At 53.6% G+C, this 20,776-nt stretch overlaps 1 protein-coding gene across 2 annotated transcripts in view; it reads left to right on the top strand.

The window, feature by feature from the left end:
* LOC142302968 (uncharacterized) overlaps positions 1 to 20,776 on the top strand; it is a 324,150-nt gene that overhangs the window by 72,815 nt on the left and 230,559 nt on the right. The window contains exons 1-2 of one of the 2 annotated variants that reach the window (XM_075344079.1): positions 7,083 to 7,155; positions 7,452 to 7,556. In XM_075344079.1, the coding sequence (XP_075200194.1) occupies positions 7,101 to 7,155; positions 7,452 to 7,556 (160 nt within the window). In that variant the 5' untranslated portion in view covers positions 7,083 to 7,100. Of the gene's footprint in view, positions 1 to 7,082; positions 7,156 to 7,451; positions 7,557 to 20,776 lie in introns of those variants that run through there. The other variant, XM_075344072.1, reaches the window with a different exon arrangement.

Raw genomic sequence — 20,776 nt, 5'->3', positions numbered from 1 at the left:
TTAACCGCATTACACATAAAGATGCTTATCCACTGCCCAGAATAGAGGAGTCACTAACAGCCTTAAAGTCAGCTAACTATTTCTCCACCTTGGATCTCACCAGTGGGTATTGGCAGGTTCCCGTGGCAGAGGCGGACAAGGAGAAGACTGCATTCACGACACCAATGGGCCTCTGCGAGGTCAACTGTATGCCTTTCGGGCTCTGCAATGCCCCAGGGACATTTCAGAGATTGATGGAGTGCTGCTTGGGCCACCACAACTTTGAAACCGTGCTGTTGTACCTGGATGACGTCATAGTCTACTCAAAGACCTACGAAGATCACCTGAGGCACTTAGCAGAAGTGTTTGAGTCCCTGTCGGAGTATGGCCTGAAGATAAAGCCGTCCAAATGTCACCTCTTGAAGCCAAAGGTACAGTACCTGGGTCATGTGGTCAGCGCAGAAGGTGTGGCACCTGATCCGGAGAAAGTCACCGTAATCAAGGACTGGCCAAGACCCACCACGGTAAAGGAGGTGCGGCAGTTCCTTGGGCTGGTGGGCTACTACCGAAGGTTCATTGATGGTTTCACAAAGATAGCAGCGCCTCTTCAAGATCTCCTGGTGGGCCAGCCAAAGCAGGCTAAGAAGCAGAGCCCTCCATTTGAATGGAACAGCCAAATAGAAACATCTTTTGTCCGGCTGAAAGGGGCTCTCACGAGAGAAGAAATTCTGGCCTACCCTGACTACAGCCAGCCGTTTGTACTGTATACAGACGCCAGCAACGTGGGACTGGGAGCAGTTCTGTCCCAGGTGCAGGGAGGTAGAGAGAGGGTGATAGCGTACGCCAGTAGGAAGCTTCGGCCCACAGAAAGGAATCCAGAAAACTACAGTTCCTTCAAGCTGGAGTTCCTCGCTATTGTTTGGGCAGTGACTGAACGCTTCAAGCACTATCTGGCGTCAAGTTCACCATCTTCACGGACAACAATCCATTGACACATCTGGCAACAGCCAAGTTAGGTGCGTTGGAGCAGCGATGGATGGCCCGGCTGTCTAACTTTGACTTTACCATCAAGTACCGGGCTGGCAAGAAGAATAACAATGCTGATGCGCTGTCCAGAATGCCTCACTTACCCGAGTCTGGAGAAGACCTGGATGAACTCGAAGAGATAGAGTTACCGGCTTTCCATCCCCAAGGTGTCTCCCAGTGTGAGCATGCTGTAGGAGTGAAGCGCTTGAGCCCGCACGAGGTCTCGGTCAACCCATTACTCCACTATAATTGGGAAGAGACACAGAACGGTGACCCGGCCGTGCGATTGGTCAAAAAAAAGCTAGCACAAGCTGAGACCCATCTCGGTCCAGACGTTCCACAAGAAGCCCAGCAGTTGTGGAAGGAGAGGGGACGACTGTTCACCTACCAACTGCAGCCCTGCTTACCTGATGCGAGCAAGACCTGGCAAGTTACCTGTAAACTTTGAGATGGGGACTGTGTCACCTGAAGCGGTTCAGGAGATAGAAGATTGGGATGCAGAGCTACAACAGCAGTACCGCAAAGTCCAGGAATGCGTAGAAAGGAGCCTGTCCCAAGCAAGAACGAGACAAGAGCAGAACTACAATCAAACAGCCCCAGCAACTCCCTTGTCACCTGGAGAACAGGTCCTCAAGAAAAAGCGGAGGGTGCATAAATTAGATGATCAGTGGGAGAATGAACCCTACACCATTATTCCCTACAACTTTGAGAATAGTAAGGTATGCCTCATAAGCAAAGATGAAAGCAAGACCTATCAAGCAGTTTCTCGAGACCGCCTGAAAGCGTGCCCTGAACGGTGCAGAATCCAAAAAGAAGTAGAAGAAGTACAAGAAAGTCCCCAAAGTCAAGAAAAAGAGGAAGAGATGATCCAAACAATCCTTGGAAAATTCCCCAAAACTTGGACCCGAATAAACAATGCCATAGTGGTACCAGTCTTGACGTTCCCGCAGTTGGTCGAGCCAGAAACAGAAGAGGTTCCAGATCCACCTAAAGAACCGTCCGCTCCAACACAAGATGACACGCCAGCAGTAGAACAGGAGGCTCAACCCCCTGCTAGTGGTGAACCTGCTGTACCCTTGGCGAATCTGAGACCCCGTAGGCAACCAACATGCATCCCTGTCAGGGTTAGGCCTACCAATAACACGGGGGGGGGCAGACACTCCAAGTAGTCAGGGACAAACCCCAGAGCTACGCCGGTCCCAACGTAGCTCTCGGGGACAGCCCCTTCCAAGGTATAGAACATAGAAAGTAAAATACCTAACAGAGTGTAAATAGTTATGTGAAAATGTCTTGTATGTAATGTTTTGTTTAAGGTGGTTAAGTAAATGGACAATTGGGCCACTGGACTATGGGTGGCCAACACTCTAATTGTACATAGTTAGCACCAGTGTGCTCAACACCCCTGAAGAAAAACCCGTCCGGCGTGCATAGAGTGGGGTCATCAATGCTCTGATGCACGCCCAGAGCCTATGTTGGGGGTTTGATCGCGGCGGGTCCCCCATGGAGCAGCGTAATGGACACCCGGCAGGGAGCCACACTGGACTCTTATAGTAGTGTTTAAGTTTGTAACGTTTAAGTAATGCGCCTCCCATAATGGGATGAAATGTTCTAACATGTTATGTTTGTTTCTACAGTCCGGGAGTACTGAATTTAACTAAGGGAGAGTGTGGCGCCCCAGGACCTGGTCACCACAACAGCATTGCCCTCTCAAAGGGTTAATGCTGAGCCTGGAGGTAATTGGGAGATCTATTGGCCAGTAAGTTTAACATCCAACGCAGTTCTCCCTCCGGCCAGCAGGGGGAGCTTTGAACCTGGAATTCCAGGGAGTATTCCTTAAGTCTGACCTGAGGGAGGAAGTAGGGTTCAGTCTGTAGAAAGGAAGCAAAGGGAACAGACGCAGAGTAGTGCTGCCTTGTGGAACTGGGGCCTAGAGCTGGAATAGCTTGGCCCAGTGAAGCAAGAAGTGCAGAGAGGCACAGAAGAGACTCAGACATCGGAGTCTGTGGTTGCCAGGGTATAAAATCCTTCCCTGGTAGCCAAATCCGGAGGGCAGGAGAGCTGCAAGCCCCCTGGCCCAGAAGCAATCTGAAGGTACAGCTGCATCCCAAGGGCCCGGTGTGGACTCCAGCAGAGAAGCACCAGAGAGGGCCTGCGCAGTCTACCACACAGAAAAAGGGACAAACCACTGGTCCCAGCAGCAGGAGGGCCTTTGCTAAATTCAGAGTGCAGGGTCCTCTAATAGTAAAGAAAAGAAGGATTAGGGAGTAGGCCTCATACTCAACTGGCCAAAGATCACCCCCAGGCACTTCCAGGCCGGCCGGACCATCTTTACCATCTGTGACGGTCTCCCTGGACTATACTGCTGCCGAGTAAAAGAGGAGAAGGTAAAGAGACTACTGTTTGTGCCTGTTTCTTTCATTGCCTGTCGGCTCTGCACCGTGTTATTCACACCATAGACTCTCATGAACACCAACTGTTGCCCCGGGGTACCGCTCCACCTGTGGGGAGCAGGACCATCCTAGCTGCCATTCCAACAGCCCCGGAGGCCCCATAGAGCAGCGGCGGCTTAATAGCCGCATACCACAGGTGGCGTCACGAACACAAACTTTATTCAAACCCCAAGTCACCAGCCATATTTAAACTGACACCCACCAGGGCCACGGAGCCGGGCCCCGCCACCACTGATGACCCCCGGACTAGTCCGGCCCGGCACCGGGTGTCCCATAGCCCTGGGGTGGGCGAGTCAGTCTGCTAAGCGGAGTAGCTAGTGTGAAGTCCATCCATGGAAGTCCGAAGAAGGGCTGCCAGGCTTCTACACAGATTTATTTTACATGGCGCTCTACTAAAGGTAGATCAGTTATTATGCACCTTGGGACCACCTAGGAATGCCCCTAAACTGCCTAAGCCCAGCCATTTTTGGGCAAGATTTGCATAACCTTCTTATTGTGGTGAGACTGTCCACCCCATTCCTGCTGTGGTGATGGCCAGACTGACCGGCTCCACCTGCTCTTCCCCAGACTAGGAGCTGATCAAAGACTCCATATACAGCTGAAGCCCGGACCGGTCCACTGCGGAGCTGACACATCTCCTCTGCTTTATCCAGATGACACCACATCATCGGTTCTGACACAAATTCCTCCATTTCTTGCAATTGCCTCCTACACAAGAAAAGTCAGTGAAATGTTACAGTATTTGTGACCGTCCAGACCACATCCTGAGCATCTCTACCTTCACTTCACTATAAAGGCCTCTCATTTCCTCCTGCGGTTCAATTATGGGACTAAGAAAGTGACTGTGGACTCAGCGCAAAGGAAACTGAGGAGGACACAGCTCAGAATAGGATCCTTTTATATAGTCACTGTGGCTATCACTGCTATTATGCGGGTACTGTAGAGGTCACCGGAGTCAGGACAGCACAGTGGAGGTTGCCAAAATTGAGGACGGCACTGTGGAGGTGTCCGGGTGTCATGAGGGAGCACTGTAGCGGTCGCCTGAGTCATGGGGGGAGCACTGTGGAAGTCACCGGTGTCATGGGGGAGCACTGTGGTGGTCGCCTGTGTGGCACCCCTGAGGCTTCAGTCTCCACAGGGTACGGCACCTGATTTTAGGTGCTGTGCTCTTCCCGGATTCCTGGGTGATCAGTGCTGGTATCACACAGCACCACATCCCATTATTAGCTCACACATTAGATCAGGGCTTGGGCAGGTCCCATTAATGCATTGCGACCAGTAACCTGGTTATGGTACTTAATCCCCATGCACTGTATCTAGAACCATCTAGTGGGCGGAGATAAGTTGGTAAGTTATAGTTGACAGAGTCAGTCAGGAGTTGACGCAGAGGGAGGAAGGGACTTCGGTCTAGGGACGAGCTCACTTAGTGATTTTGGAGAAAAAAGGAGTACGGTCGCTGAGAGAGTATGGTGTCAGTACTCACAGGACCGAGCACAGACGGGGTGTAGAGCGCTAGACTAGGGGATGCTTTAGGCTCGCCTAATAAATCTACCGGGAGAGAAGATTTTATGTTTCTTGGCATATCAAAGTGTCCGGGGCACAGCAGCAGACCTAGAACCTGGGAATTGGGACAGAGGTCCAACCCATTGACAGGTTTGCGCTGCCTGCGAACGAACCAGGACTTTTTACACAAAAGACCAGGAGGGGACCCCAAGTAGCTTCAAACCACAGGGACCCGGAAACAACAAAGTGCTTTGAGGAAGGGCCCACCAGTCACAATACCAGCACCGGGATCCGAGGAGTTCGGGACCGCCTGGAGCCCATCTTGGTAGAGACCGGCACCCTGCGGGCAATCAGATAATATGTGCGTAAAGACATCTTGAACTGCAGCCCTTGTGTCGCCTACTTCTTCGCGCGCCCTGTCAGTCCTGAAGAATTACTGCTAGAAGTACTACAACTCCCAGACATCCCGCTCCTGCCGCTGAAGTTTACTTGATCCCTTCCATTGACTATCCTAACGGTTGCCCCGGGGCTACCCGCTCCACCTGTGGGGAACAGAAATACCTCAGCTGCCATAACACCATCCCCGGGTGTCCCGTCCAGCAGCCACGGCTCCAAAGCCGCAATCCACAGGTGGCGTCACGAACTTTACTTAATATTAACTATAACTCCCATCATCATCTCCCCTTCATTTATAAATGGACTCCGCCAGGGTCACGGAGCCGAGCACCGCTACCGCTGACATCTCCAGACTAGTCTGGCCCAGTTCCGAGTACCCCGACCCTGGGGGGGGCGAGTCACCTGTGTCATGGGGGGAGCACTGTGGAGGTCACCGGTTTCAATGTGGGGGCACCGTGGAGGTCGCTGGTGTCAAGGGGGGAGAACTGTGGAGTTCGCTGGTGTTATGGGGGGCACTGTGGAGGTTGCTGGTGTTACAGAGGGACACTGTGGAGGTTGCCAGTGTCGGGCGTGGCAATATGGAGATTGCCGGTGTGGGGGGCGACAATATGGAGGTTGCTGGTGTCAGGGGCGGCACTGTGGAAGTTGCCGCTGTTACAGGGGGCACTGTGGAGGTCGCCAGTTTTACAGAGGGGCACTGTGGAGGTTATCGTTGTTCCAGGAGGGCACTGTGGAGGTCGCTGGTGTTACAGAGGGGCACTGTGGAGGTTGCTGCTATCAAAGGGGGGCACTGTAGAGGTTGCCGGTGTTAGGGGGATACTGTGGAGGCCGCTGGTGTTACAGAGGGGCACTGTGGAGGTTGCCGCTATCACAGTGGGGCACTGTAGAGGTTGCCGGTGTTAGGGGGGCACTGTGGAGGCCGCTGGTGTTACAGAGGGGCACTGTGGATGTCGCCGGTTTTACAGAGAGGCACTGTGGAGGTTATCGTTGTTACAGGAGGGCACTGTGGAGGTTGCAGCTATCACAGGAGGGCACTGTGGAGGTTGCAGCTATCAAAGGGGGGCACTGTAGAGGTTGCCGGTGTTAGGGGGACACTGTGGAGGCCGCTGGTGTTACAGAGGGGCACTGTAGAGGTTGCCGGTGTTAGGGGGCCCTGTGGAGGCCGCTGGTGTTACAGAGGGGCACTGTAGAGGTTGCCGCTATCACAGTGGGGCACTGTAGAGGTTGCCGGTGTTAGGGGGGCACTGTGGAGGCCGCTGGTGTTACAGAGGGGCACTGTGGAGGTTGCCGCTATCACAGTGGGGCACTGTAGAGGTTGCCGGTGTTAGGGGGGCACTGTGGATGTCGCCGGTTTTACAGAGGGGCACTGTGGAGGTTATCGTTGTTACAGGAGGGCACTGTGGAGGTTATCGTTGTTACAGGACACTGTGGAGGTTGCAGCTATCACAGGAGGGCACTGTGGAGGTTGCCGCTATCACAGGGGGGCACTGTGGAGGTTGCCGCTATCACAGGGGGGCATTGTAGAGGTCGCTGGTGTTAGGGGGGCACTGTGAATACTTGTTTAATTGTATCTCTTCTTAATTCTCTGGCTGTGTCAGTGATGTTCGCCCCCTCCTGTGATAATGAGGCGTTTTCACCATCTGTCTCCTCACACTTGACCGCTCATGGGTTCAGTTTTTGGTTTCCTTCTCGTCATCAGTCTTCCCTTTTTCTTCTCACTGTTGAAGACAAGTGATCTGATCATTAATGGCCGTCGTCTATGCTGACCTGAGATTTACCAGAGCCCCCGGTCAGGACCCAGGTCAGTAGGACCCATCACTTCCTATGGGGGGGGGGGGGGAGAGACCTGTTCTGGAATCCCCTGTATAGTACAGAATTGGGTCTTTAAGTGGGAGCCATAGGGGGCTGGTGAGGTCGGTGCTCCAGGAGCTATGGAGGAGCCATATTCTACAAATATAGGGTGAATGCTTCATTATATACAGTAATAACTATACCGAGGGGAAGCCGGACCCCTACACCACATCACAAAGGGATCCGTGATCTCCCCAGAACATTGAATGATGACAGATGGCGCCATCTTGGGTTTCTCATTCACAGGTGTCACCCAGGAGCGGGAGGATGAAAACTGGGACATAACATATGAAAATGTGACCGTCCCGAGACCGAGGGATCAAACCCAACCACTGAGGACGTGTCCCAGAGGTAAGAGACCCCGGCAACCTGCCGTAATCAGAGGATAAAGCTTATACTGCACTGTAATGTGAATATAATACACAGTGCCTTGAAAAAGTATTCATACCCTCTAAACCTTTCCATCTATTTTCATGTAAAACCTACAAAGTTATATGTATTTTATTGGGATTGTATGTGACACCAACACTGAGTACAAGTATTGGTGAAGTGTAAAGGAAACGCTACATGTTTTTTTTAATTTTATATATATTTCATATTTAATAGTCTGGCCAGTTTATTTAGCACATAAACCATCTTCCAGAAACAATGCATGAACCTTCCTTCAGCTTTACAGAAATGAAAGTAACATACAGTCCATTTCATCCGTGGATGCGGCTGCACGGCTTCAGATAAACCCCATAGATACCCCAGCAGAAGTATTGCAACAGCCCCTCCCTGACCGCAGCACACAACCCCATGTGTGAGGCTACCTTTCAGCAGCCATGCTACTCACGCTGACTCCTGTCAGTCCATAGCTTTGGGAGCTTACTTCTTCCCAGCACAGAATCTCTATCCTGGCTGCACTTTCACCTCCAGTGTCTTCCAGAAAGTCTCCCAGCTTCCAACCACAGAAGGCGCGCTATCCCTTCCTGTGTCTTCTAGAAAGTCTCCCAGCTTCCAACCACAGAGCATGCGCTATCCCCTCCAGTGTCTTCCAGAAAGTCTCCCAGCTTCCAACCACAGAGGGCGCGCTATCCCCTCCAGTGTCTTCCAGAAAGTCTCCCAGCTTCCAACCACAGAACATGCGCTATCCCCTCCAGTGTCTTCCAGAAAGTCTCCCAGCTTCCAACCACAGAGCATGCGCTATCCCCTCTAGTGTCTTCCAGAAAGTCTCCCAGCTTCCAACCACAGAACATGCGCTATCCCCTCCAGTGTCTTCCAGAAAGTCTCCCAGCTTCCAACCACAGAACATGCGCTATCCCCTCCAGTGTCTTCCAGAAAGTCTCCCAGCTTCCAACCACAGAACATGCGCTATCCCCTCCAGTGTCTTCCAGAAAGTCTCCCAGCTTCCAACCACAGAGGGCGCGCTATCCCCTCCAGTGTCTTCCAGAAAGTCTCCCAGCTTCCAACCACAGAACATGCGCTATCCCCTCCAGTGTCTTCCAGAAAGTCTCCCAGCTTCCAACCACAGAGCATGCGCTATCCCTTCCTGTGTCTTCTAGAAAGTCTCCCAGCTTCCAACCACAGAGCATGCGCTATCCCTTCCTGTGTCTTCTAGAAAGTCTCCCAGCTTCCAACCACAGAGGGCGCGCTATCCCCTCCAGTGTCTTCCAGAAAGTCTCCCAGCTTCCAACCACAGAGGGCGCCTTATCCCCTCCAGTGTCTTCCACAAAGTCTCCCAGCTTCCAACCACAGAGCATGCGCTATCCCCTCCAGTGTCTTCCAGAAAGTCTCCCAGCTTCCAACCACAGAGGGCGCGTTATCCCTTCCTGTGTCTTCTAGAAAGTCTCCCAGCTTCCAACCACAGAGGGCGCCTTATCCCCTCCAGTGTCTTCCAGAAAGTCTCCCAGCTTCCAACCACAGAGCATGCGCTATCCCTTCCTGTGTCTTCTAGAAAGTCTCCCAGCTTCCAACCACAGTGGGCGCGCTATCCTCTCCAGTGTCTTCTAGAATGTCTCCCAGCTTCCAACCACAGAGCATGCGCTATCCCTTCCTGTGTCTTCTAGAAAGTCTCCCAGCTTCCAACCACAGAGCATGCGCTATCCCCTCCAGTGTCTTCCAGAAAGTCTCCCAGCTTCCAACCACAGAGGGCGCGCTATCTCTTCCTGTGTCTTCTAGAAAGTCTCCCAGCTTCCAACCACAGAGGGCGCGCTATCCCCTCCAGTGTCTTCCAGAAAGTCTCCCAGCTTCCAACCACAGAGGGCGCGCTATCCCCTCCTGTGTCTTCCAGAAAGTCTCCCAGCTTCCAACCACAGAGGGCGCGCTATCCCCTCCAGTGTCTTCCAGAAAGTCTCCCAGCTTCCAACCACAGAGGGCGCGCTATCCCCTCCAGTGTCTTCCAGAAAGTCTCCCAGCTTCCAACCACAGAGGGCGCGCTATCCCCTCCAGTGTCTTCCAGAAAGTCTCCCAGCTTCCAACCACAGAGCATGCGCTATCCCTTCCTGTGTCTTCTAGAAAGTCTCCCAGCTTCCAACTACAGAGCATGCGCTATCCCCTCCAGTGTCTTCCAGAAAGTCTCCCAGCTTCCAACCACAGAGCATGCGCTATCCCCTCCAGTGTCTTCCAGAAAGTCTCCCAGCTTCCAACCACAGAGCATGAGCTATCCCTTCCTGTGTCTTCTAGAAAGTCTCCCAGCTTCCAACCACAGAGGGCGCGCTATCCCCTCCATTGTCTTCTAGAAAGTCTCCCAGCTTCCAACCACAGAGCATGCGCTATCCCCTCCAGTGTCTTCCAGAAAGTCTCCCAGCTTCCAACCACAGAGGGCGCGCTATCCCTTCCTGAGTCTTCTAGAAAGTCTCCCAGCTTCCAACCACAGAGGGCGCGCTATCCCCTCCAGTGTCTTCCAGAAAGTCTCCCAGCTTCCAACCACAGAGCATGCGCTATCCCCTCCAGTGTCTTCCAGAAAGTCTCCCAGCTTCCAACCACAGAGGGCGCGCTATCCCCTCCTGTGTCTTCCAGAAAGTCTCCCAGCTTCCAACCACAGAGGGCGCACTATCCCCTCCAGTGTCTTCCAGAAAGTCTCCCAGCTTAAAACCACAGAGCATGCACTATCCCCTCCAGTGTCTTCCAGAAAGTCTCCCAGCTTCCAACCACAGAGGGCGCGCTATCCCCTCCAGTGTCTTCCAGAAAGTCTCCCAGCTTCCAACCACAGAGGGCGCGCTATCCCCTCCAGTGTCTTCCAGAAAGTCTCCCAGCTTCCAACCACAGAGGGCGCGCTATCCCTTCCAGTGTCTTCCAGAAAGTCTCCCAGCTTCCAACCACAGAGGGCGCGCTATCCCCTCCAGTGTCTTCCAGAAAGTCTCCCAGCTTCCAACCACAGAGGGCGCACTATCCCCTCCAGTGTCTTCCAGAAAGTCTCCCAGCTTCCAACCACAGAGGGCGCGCTATCCTCTCCAGTGTCTTCCAGAAAGTCTCCCAGCTTCCAACCACAGAGGGCGCGCTATCCCTTCCAGTGTCTTCCAGAAAGTCTCCCAGCTTCCAACCACAGAGGGCGCGCTATCCCCTCCAGTGTCTTCCAGAAAGTCTCCCAGCTTCCAACCACAGAGGGCGCGCTATCCCCTCCTGTGTCTTCCAGAAAGTCTCCCAGCTTCCAACCACAGAGGGCACGCTATCCCCTCCTGTGTCTTCCAGAAAGTCTCCCAGCTTCCAACCACAGAGGGCGCGCTATCCCCTCCAGTGTCTTCCAGAAAGTCTCCCAGCTTCCAACCACAGAGGGCGCGCTATCCCTTCCAGTGTCTTCCAGAAAGTCTCCCAGCTTCCAACCACAGAGGGCGCGCTATCCCCTCCAGTGTCTTCCAGAAAGTCTCCCAGCTTCCAACCACAGAGGGCGCGCTATCCCCTCCAGTGTCTTCCAGAAAGTCTCCCAGCTTCCAACCACAGAGGGCGCGCTATCCCCTCCAGTGTCTTCCAGAAAGTCTCCCAGCTTCCAACCACAGAGGGCGCGCTATCCCTTCCAGTGTCTTCCAGAAAGTCTCCCAGCTTCCAACCACAGAGGGCGCGCTATCCCCTCCTGTGTCTTCCAGAAAGTCTCCCAGCTTCCAACCACAGAGGGCGCGCTATCCCCTCCTGTGTCTTCTAGAAAGTCTCCCAGCTTCCAACCACAGAGGGCGCGCTATCCCCTCCAGTGTCTTCCAGAAAGTCTCCCAGCTTCCAACCACAGAGGGCGCGCTATCCCCTCCAGTGTCTTCCAGAAAGTCTCCCAGCTTCCAACCACAGAGGGCGCGCTATCCCCTCCAGTGTCTTCCAGAAAGTCTCCCAGCTTCCAACCACAGAGCATGCGCTATCCCCTCCTGTGTCTTCCAGAAAGTCTCCCAGCTTCCAACCACAGAGGGCGCGCTATCCCCTCCAGTGTCTTCCAGAAAGTCTCCCAGCTTCCAACCACAGAGGGCGCGCTATCCCCTCCTGTGTCTTCCAGAAAGTCTCCCAGCTTCCAACCACAGAGGGCGCGCTATCCCCTCCAGTGTCTTCCAGAAAGTCTCCCAGCTTCGAACCACAGAGCATGCGCTATCCCCTCCAGTGTCTTCCAGAAAGTCTCCCAGCTTCCAACCACAGAGGGCGCGCTATCCCCTCCAGTGTCTTCCAGAAAGTCTCCCAGCTTCGAACCACAGAGGGCGCCTTATCCCCTCCAGTGTCTTCCAGAAAGTCTCCCAGCTTCCTGTAGTGCCGCTGAGACTGGTCGCTATAGGGTATATTATTATATCCTTCTCAGTCAGGGAGAGGTTGGTCCGGTAAGTTTACACACACCTCACACCGCCATACAGCAGGGAGAAGCAGTCACTAGGAAAGGGTTAACAATGTTTCTACACACACAGTTCCTGGCAGACTCGGCCTCCACTAGTTAGAACAAGAGTGGTTGCCATAGCAACTTGCAAAGGTGGGGGCATGGGCAGTAAGGAGTGGAAAATAAAGCAGTTTCACTTTTAGTCAGGCAGAACAGCTTGGACACGAGACAGAGTGGAAGCACGGTGTGTAGCTCCCCAAGTGAGGGCTGCCAGGCTCCTCAGGGAGGCAGAACACAGCTGTCTGGATGTAACACCATAGAGACTGGACAACCAAGTCGGAGCCAGTAACACCTAGAGAGACGGGACCCGGCACCTGTAATCGTGGACTAAAAGCGCGCAGTCACCAGAGAATGGGACTGAGCACAAGAGAGGTACAGAGCCCTAGTTCAATCGGCCGCGGCGCGGCAGCAGAAAGGGAGCCCGGGAGACGGGACAGAGGTTCAACCCACAAGAGGCCCAGGCTGCCGGCCGTACGGGCCAGGGGAGAGTGCAGAGTTGTGCATGGAGGAGAAAGGCCACAGATTACCAAACCAGATCCAGCCTCTGACCTGCCCGGGATCAACCAGAGTCTCTGATGGCGAGGACCAGCACCCGGGGTGCAATAATGTGTCACCCAGGGAATGGGGTACTCGGTTCCAGGCAGTATATACAATTGGGGATGTCACTGTGGTGGCCGTTGCCCAGTCTTATGCCCTGGATGCTTTTTATAAAGGGGCTTATTTACATGGGAGATAAGAGTTAATGTTCATGTGACGCCACCTGCGGGTTGCGGTTAATAAGATGGAACCGCCGCTGCTTAGTGGAATGACCCCTGGGCTGATGGTGATAGCAGCTATGGTGGTAGGCCCTCCGCAGGCAGGGCTGAGCTAGGGGATTTGTGAGATGGGAGCTTTGCACTTTATAATGAAAGAGACCACACTGGGGTTGTAATGAACAGTCTCCACTCACTTTAACCTGTGGACGGCTGGTTCAGGTCCCTGTCTTTCCAGTGCCAATTTAATGACCCAGTTGCTCTGTCCCCAGCACTCTCAGTGTAGTTGAGACCCCGAAGCTTGAAACTTAGGGGGTCCCTCATCTGTGATACAGCGTTCTGTCCATTCGGCTGGCAGTGTGGACTCTGTGGGGAGGTATGTGTCCAAACCCCGATCCTCGCTTTACTGCTGATGCCCCCGGATCTGTAGGTCAGTGAGGCCTGTGGATGACCCTCACTGTGCAGGATGTGCCAGGCCGTCTGAAACTGTTGCCTGACCTAAGGCCCTGTGCCCCATGCGTGACCAGGTTCCAGTGGTGCTCCCTCAAACCGTCCCTGGGGTCTTGACTCTGGCCCAGAGGTCCTTAAGTGCCCTTATGCTGGCAACCTGCTTCCCATGCCCTCGGGTTACCGTTACACAGACCCAGCTAGAAGCATGTCTGCTCTCCTCACTACATTCTAACAGACTGCTTCTAATTCACACCCATCAGGCTGTCTAGTTCCCTAGTCAGGCTCTGCCCACTGGGTGACCCTCCCCTTATATTACTAGCAGTGCCCCATAGTGTGCTGTGGGAACTAGGAATTTAGTTGTGTGTTGGTGTTACTGGCACTGGTGTTCTAGGTCCCAGAGGGTAGGCCCTGCATCCTTGTGGGGATGCAGTACCTAGTAGTGCCCTGAGTGGCTCATGGGTGCTACATTCCCCCTTGGTTAAACACAGCACATCCTCGGGCTGTAAAGAGAATAAAGGGTTTATTAAACAGCAAAGGAAAACATTAAATAACATTCTTCATGCGCAGGGGAGGTTCAAACTTTAACATTGCATGAGTATCCCTCCATCAACCCACCACCCAAAGGTCCTGGTCCCCAGAACCCTCTAAGGAGGCAGGTCACCGGTCCTTTTGGTGACCAGGTCTGGGCTAGCTCTATCCCAGACCTTTCCTCCAATCGTCCTCTCCTTGGTAGTGGTGTCAATGTACTGATGGCAAAAAAAGTTACTGTGGGAGGCACACTTGGTGCAACTATTTACACTGCGAGAGTTTGGGTCATTCCCAGTCCAATGACCAGTGGTCCATATTTATATCAACTTTTCAAACACTGTAGACAATCAGGTGACTTCTTCAGGGATTATGTAGGCAATTTTATCAACATTTAAAAAAACATTTTTCAAGTATTTTCAAAACATTGTTCAGATTATTATGTAAACACTAAACTTTTGCAGCAGCTTTTCAATAAAAATATCAAACAAACAATAATAACAGTTTAACTGCTGGGGTAGCCTGGTTCTGCTACCACAGAGTGGATAATCTGGGAAATGGTGGAGGAGTAGGGGTAGCTGGCAGGGACAGACCACGGATCTTTTGCACATCAAGAGCATACCAGCCCCTCTCTCCATGGTGCCTGGTGTACGTGACCACGTCACCCAGGTGCAGGTCACGGTTGGGATGTCCCTGTTTCAAGTGGTCAAGCACATCCTTGCGGACACAAATATGCCTGCATGCATACCGGCATCCTTTATGAACCCCCAACCTTTTTGCTGGTCAAACTTGTCGACGGTGCCCTGGTACTGGACTCCACGGGCTCCCCAGCTGGCTTGGCACAGGTTTTCTTTCTCCTGCAAATCCCAAGCTGCCACTTGCCTTTTCTTGGCAGCCCGAGCCTGCTGCTCCTGGTTCAGCTGCCATATGGTGGCTTGGCAGGCCTCCCCGACCTCCTCCCAGAGGGTGGGCCCTGCCTCCTTGTGGGGATGCAGTACCCAGTAGTGCCCTGAGTGGCTCAGAGGCGCTACAATACCACCTGAGCCAGTAAATAAAGTGACTGGAACCCGTACCCGGTGACTCTGTGAGTAACTGCCGCCGCCCTGCTCTTTGGCGCTCCCGTGGACTACCGCCCCCGTTCTCACCAACCTCTTGGGGTTCCCCGCTCTGTCCATGTGGAGCAATATCATCCCGGCTGCACCTAACACCTACCCCAGAGAGAGACTATGCAGCGGTGGCTAATCCCTGGCCGCATATGGGTGGCGCTGCAAAGCATCTCCGTTCCTCATCCAGTACTGCTCCTGGGGGAGCACTAATCACAGGAAGGGTCGGCAGCGGAGGAGGCCGAGACCCCAGTAAACTGCTGCAACTGGTGACACGCTTCCCAGGAGCCTGTCACCCTCCTTCCATCCCCATCTGTACGGAACACTTGTTTGTTTGTTGTTCAGTTTTCATGTAGCGGAACTGGGTCAGGCCAGTCACAGCTATCGCGAGGAACCACTGGCCCGGTGACGAGTACCCTAATGCCCCATTCCAAACACAGAGGGCGCGCTATCCCCTCCAGTGCCTTCCAGAAAGTCTCCCAGCTTCCAACCACAGAGGGCGCGCTATCCCCTCTAATGTCTTCCAGAAAGTCTCCCAGCTTCCAACCACAGAGCATGCGCTATCCCCTCCAGTGTCTTCCAGAAAGTCTCCCAGCTTCCAACCACAGAGGGCACGCTATCCCCTCCAGTGTCTTCCAGAAAGTCTCCCAGCTTCCAACCACAGAGCATGCGCTATCCCCTCCAGTGTCTTCCAGAAAGACTCCCAGCTTCCAACCACAGAGGGCGCGCTATCCCCTCCAGTGTCTTCCAGAAAGTCTCCCAGCTTCCAACCACAGAGGGCGCGCTATCCCCTCCAGTGTCTTCCAGAAAGACTCCCAGCTTCCAACCACAGAGGGCGCGCTATCCCCTCCAGTGTCTTCCAGAAAGTCTCCCAGCTCCAACCACAAAGGGCGCGCTATCCCCTCTAATGTCTTCCAGAAAGTCTCCCAGCTTCCAACCACAGAGGGCGCGCTATCCCCTCCAGTGTCTTCTAGAAAGTCTCCCAGCTTCCAACCACAGAGCATGCGCTATCCCCTCCATTGTCTTCCAGAAAGTCTCCCAGCTTCCAACCACAGAGGGCGCGCTATCCCTTCCAGTGTCTTCCAGAAAGTCTCCTAGCTTCCAACCACAGAGGGTGCGCTATCCCTTCCAGTGTCTTCCAGAAAGTCTCCCAGCTTCCAACCACAGAGGGCGCACTATCCCCTCCAGTGTCTTCTAGAAAGTCTCCCAGCTTCCAACCACAGAGGGCGCGCTATCCCCTCCAGTGTCTTCCAGAAAGTCTCCCAGCTCCAACCACAAAGGGCGCGCTATCCTCTCCAGTGTCTTCCAGAAAGTCTCCCAGCTTCCAACCACAGAGGGCGCGCTATCCCCTCCAGTGTCTTCTAGAAAGTCTCCCAGCTTCCAACCACAGAGCATGCGCTATCCCCTCCATTGTCTTCCAGAAAGTCTCCCAGCTTCCAACCACAGAGGGCGCGCTATCCCCTCCAGTGTCTTCTAGAAAGTCTCCCAGCTTCCAACCACAGAGCATGCGCTATCCCCTCCATTGTCTTCCAGAAAGTCTCCCAGCTTCCAACCACAGAGCATGCGCTATCCCCTCCATTGTCTTCCAGAAAGTCTCCCAGCTTCCAACCACAGAGGGCGCACTATCCCCTCCAGTGTCTTCTAGAAAGTCTCCCAGCTTCCAACCACAGAGGGCGCGCTATCCCCTCCAGTGTCTTCCAGAAAGTCTCCCAGCTCCAACCACAAAGGGCGCGCTATCCCCTCTAATGTCTTCCAGAAAGTCTCCCAGCTTCCAACCACAGAGGGCGCGCTATCCCCTCCAGTGTCTTCTAGAAAGTCTCCCAGCTTCCAACCACAGAGCATGCGCTATCCCCTCCATTGTCTTCCAGAAAGTCTCCCAGCTTCCAACCACAGAGGGCGCGCTATCCCCTCCAGTGTCTTCTAGAAAGTCTCCCAGCTTCCAACCACAGAGCATGCGCTATCCCCTCCAGTGTCTTCCAGAAAGTCTCCCAGCTTCCAACCACAGAGGGCGCACTATCCCCTCCAGTGTCTTCCAGAAAGTCTCCCAGCTCCAACCACAAAGGGCACGCTATCCCCTCTAATGTCTTCCAGAAAGTCTCCCAGCTTCCAACCACAGAGGGCGCACTATCCCCTCCAGTGTCTTCTAGAAAGTCTCCCAGCTTCCAGCCACAGAGGACGCGCTATCCCCTCCAGTGTCTTCCAGAAAGTCTCCCAGCTCCAACCACAAAGGGCACGCTATCCCCTCCAGTGTCTCCCAAGAAAACTGAAGCTCTCAAATACAGGGTACCCATGTGCTCAGACACACAGTCTCATTATAACACCTGAGATAAAACAGGAGTGGAGGTATGTGAATAACCAGAGCCACCCACACTTCTGGCTATTCTTAAGCCTGGCCCAGCAAAAATTAACAACCCTTGTGGAACTACATGTCCCATAGTTAACATTCCAGGTCTAAATTGCAGAGGACCCCAGCCTCTGCGATACATAAGGGCCATTCACTTTATAGCCAGTCGCTACCTCACAGTAGTACTTTGTAGGACCACCTATCTCTGTCTTCCATTTGTATTCAGCCCCTGGAGTCACCACTTTGTAGGACCACCTTTCTCTGTCTTTTGGACTCTGTCTCACAACCTTTGCTCATCTAGATGTGAAATGTACCTCTTCTTTGCACACTCACTCTCACTCAGTGAGGTTGGATGGAGACGTCTGTGATCAGTACTTTCGTCTTGATTCTCGGTGGATTTGGGTCTGGGCTGTGACTCGGCCGCTCACACACAAGAATATGCTCTGATCTGAACCCTCCTTTGTAGATATGCAGGATGTTTAAGGACGTTGTCCTGCTGGAAGGTCTCAAGTCTTTTGCAGCCTCTAGCTGCAGGATGCTGGCTCCACCATGTGTGACTGGGGGGATGGGTTTCTCAGGGTGATGTGCCACACACAGTATTTTGCATTTAACTCTGCTCTCCTTTGATCTGACCGGAGTCTCTTCCTCCACTGCTTGCTGTGGCCCCTACATGTTTTTTTCTTGCTGCTCTTCCATAAAGGGCAGATTTATAATAGTCGTCCTGTGCACAGATTCTCCCTCTGAGCTGTGATCTCTGCTCCTCCTGTGGACAGATTCTCCCTCTGAGCTGTGATCTCTGCTCCTCCTGTGGACAGATTCTCCCTCTGAGCTGTGATCTCTGCTCGTCCTGTGGTCAGATTCTCCTCCTGAGCTGTGATCTCTGCTCGTCCTGTGGTCAGATTCTCCCTCTGAGCTGTGATCTCTGCTCGTCCTGTGGACAGATTCTTCTCCTGAGCTGTGATCTCTGCTCATCCTGTGGACACATTCTCCTCCTGAGCTGTGATCTCTGCTCGTCCTGTGGACACATTCTCCTCCTGAGCTGTGATCTCTGCTCGTCCTGTGGACAGATTCTCCCCCTGAGCTGTGATCTCTGCTCGTCCTGTTGACAGATTCTCCCCCTGAGCTGTGATCTCTGCTCGTCCTGTTGACAGATTCTCCCTCTGAGCTGTGATCTCTGCTCGTCCTGTGGACAGATTCTCCCCCTGAGCTGTGATCTCTGCTCGTCCTGTGGACAGATTCTCCTCCTGAGCTGTGATCTCTGCTCGTCCTGTGGACACATTCTCCTCTGAGCTGTGATCTCTGCTCGTCCTGTGGACAGATTCTCCCCCTGAGCTGTGATCTCTGCTCGTCCTGTGGGCAGATTCTCCCCCTGAGCTGTGATCTCTGCTTGTCCTGTGGACAGATTCTCCCTCTGAGCTGTGATCTCTGCTCGTCCTGTGGACAGATTCTCCCTCTGAGCTGTGATCTCTGCTCGTCCTGTGGACAGATTCTCCCTCTGAGCTGTGATGTCTGCTCGTCCTGTGGACAGATTCTCCTCTGAGCTGTGATCTCTGCTCGTCCTGTGGACACATTCTCCTCCTGAGCTGTGATCTCTGCTCGTCCTGTGGACACATTCTCCTCCTGAGCTGTGATCTCTGCTCGTCCTGTGGACAGATTCTCCTCCTGAGCTGTGAGCTCTGCTTGTCCTGTGGACAGATTCTCCTCCTGAGCTGTGATTTCTGCTCATCCTGTGGACAGATTCTCCTCCTGAGCTGTGATCTCTGCTCGTCCTGTGGACAGATTCTCCTCCTGATCTGTGATCTCTGCTCGTCCTGTGGACACATTCTCCTCTGAGCTGTGATCTCTGCTCGTCCTGTGGACAGATTCTCCCCCTGAGCTGTGATCTCTGCTGCTCCTGTGGACAGATTCTCCTCCTGAGCTGTGATCTCTGCTCGTCCTGTGGACAGATTCTCCTCTGAGCTGTGATCTCTGCTCGTCCTGTGGACAGACTCTCCCCCTGAGCTGTGATCTCTGCTCGTCCTGTGGACAGATTCTTCCCCTGAGCTGTGATCTCTGCTCGTCCTGTGGACAGATTCTCCCCCTGAGCTGTGATCTCTGCTCGTCCTGTGGACAGATTCTCCTCCTGAGCTGTGATCTCTGCTTGTCCTGTGGACAGATTCTCCTCCTGAGCTGTGATCTCTGCTCGTCCTGTGGACAGATTCTTCTCCTGAGCTGTGATCTCTGCTCATCCTGTGGACACATTCTCCTCCTGAGCTGTGATCTCTGCTCGTCCTGTGGACACATTCTCCTCCTGAGCTGTGATCTCTGCTCGTCCTGCTGACAGATTCTCCCCCTGAGCTGTGATCTCTGCTCGTCCTGTTGACAGATTCTCCCCCTGAGCTGTGATCTCTGCTCGTCCTGTTGACAGATTCTCCCTCTGAGCTGTGATCTCTGCTCGTCCTGTGGACAGATTCTCCCCCTGAGCTGTGATCTCTGCTCGTCCTGTGGACAGATTCTCCTCCTGAGCTGTGATCTCTGCTCGTCCTGTGGACACATTCTCCTCTGAGCTGTGATCTCTGCTCGTCCTGTGGACAGATTCTCCCCCTGAGCTGTGATCTCTGCTCGTCCTGTGGGCAGATTCTCCCCCTGAGCTGTGATCTCTGCTTGTCCTGTGGACAGATTCTCCCTCTGAGCTGTGATCTCTGCTCGTCCTGTGGACAGATTCTCCCTCTGAGCTGTGATGTCTGCTCGTCCTGTGGACAGATTCTCCTCTGAGCTGTGATCTCTGCTCGTCCTGTGGACACATTCTCCTCCTGAGCTGTGATCTCTGCTCGTCCTGTGGACACATTCTCCTCCTGAGCTGTGATCTCTGCTCGTCCTGTGGACACATTCTCCTCCTGAGCTGTGATCTCTGCTCGTCCTGTGGACAGATTCTCCTCCTGAGCTGTGAGCTCTGCTTGTCCTGTGGACAGATTCTCCTCCTGAGCTGTGATTTCTGCTCGTCCTGTGGACAGATTCTCCTCCTGAGCTGTGATCTCTGCTCGTCCTGTGGACAGATTCTCCTCCTGATCTGTGATCTCTGCTCGTCCTGTGGACACATTCTCCTCTGAGCTGTGATCTCTGCTCGTCCTGTGGACAGATTCTCCCCCTGAGCTGTGATCTCTGCTGCTCCTGTGGACAGATTCTCCTCCTGAGCTGTGATCTCTGCTCGTCCTGTGGACAGATTCTCCTCTGAGCTGTGATCTCTGCTCGTCCTGTGGACAGACTCTCCCCCTGAGCTGTGATCTCTGCTCGTCCTGTGGACAGATTCTTCCCCTGAGCTGTGATCTCTGCTCGTCCTGTGGACAGATTCTCCCCCTGAGCTGTGATCTCTGCTCGTCCTGTGGACAGATTCTCCTCCTGAGCTGTGATCTCTGCTTGTCCTGTGGACAGATTCTCCTCCTGAGCTGTGATCTCTGCTCGTCCTGTGGACAGATTCTTCTCCTGAGCTGTGATCTCTGCTTGTCCTGTGGACAGATTCTCCCTCTGAGCTGGGATCTCTGCTCGTCCTGTGGACAGATTCTCCTCCTGAGCTGTGATCTCTGCTTGTCCTGTGG

Source organism: Anomaloglossus baeobatrachus, chromosome 1, assembly GCF_048569485.1.
Source record: "Anomaloglossus baeobatrachus isolate aAnoBae1 chromosome 1, aAnoBae1.hap1, whole genome shotgun sequence".
Classification (NCBI taxonomy): domain Eukaryota; kingdom Metazoa; phylum Chordata; class Amphibia; order Anura; family Aromobatidae; genus Anomaloglossus; species Anomaloglossus baeobatrachus.
Note: the sequence above shows the minus strand (reverse complement) of the source record. Positions and strands in the feature narration are given on the sequence as shown.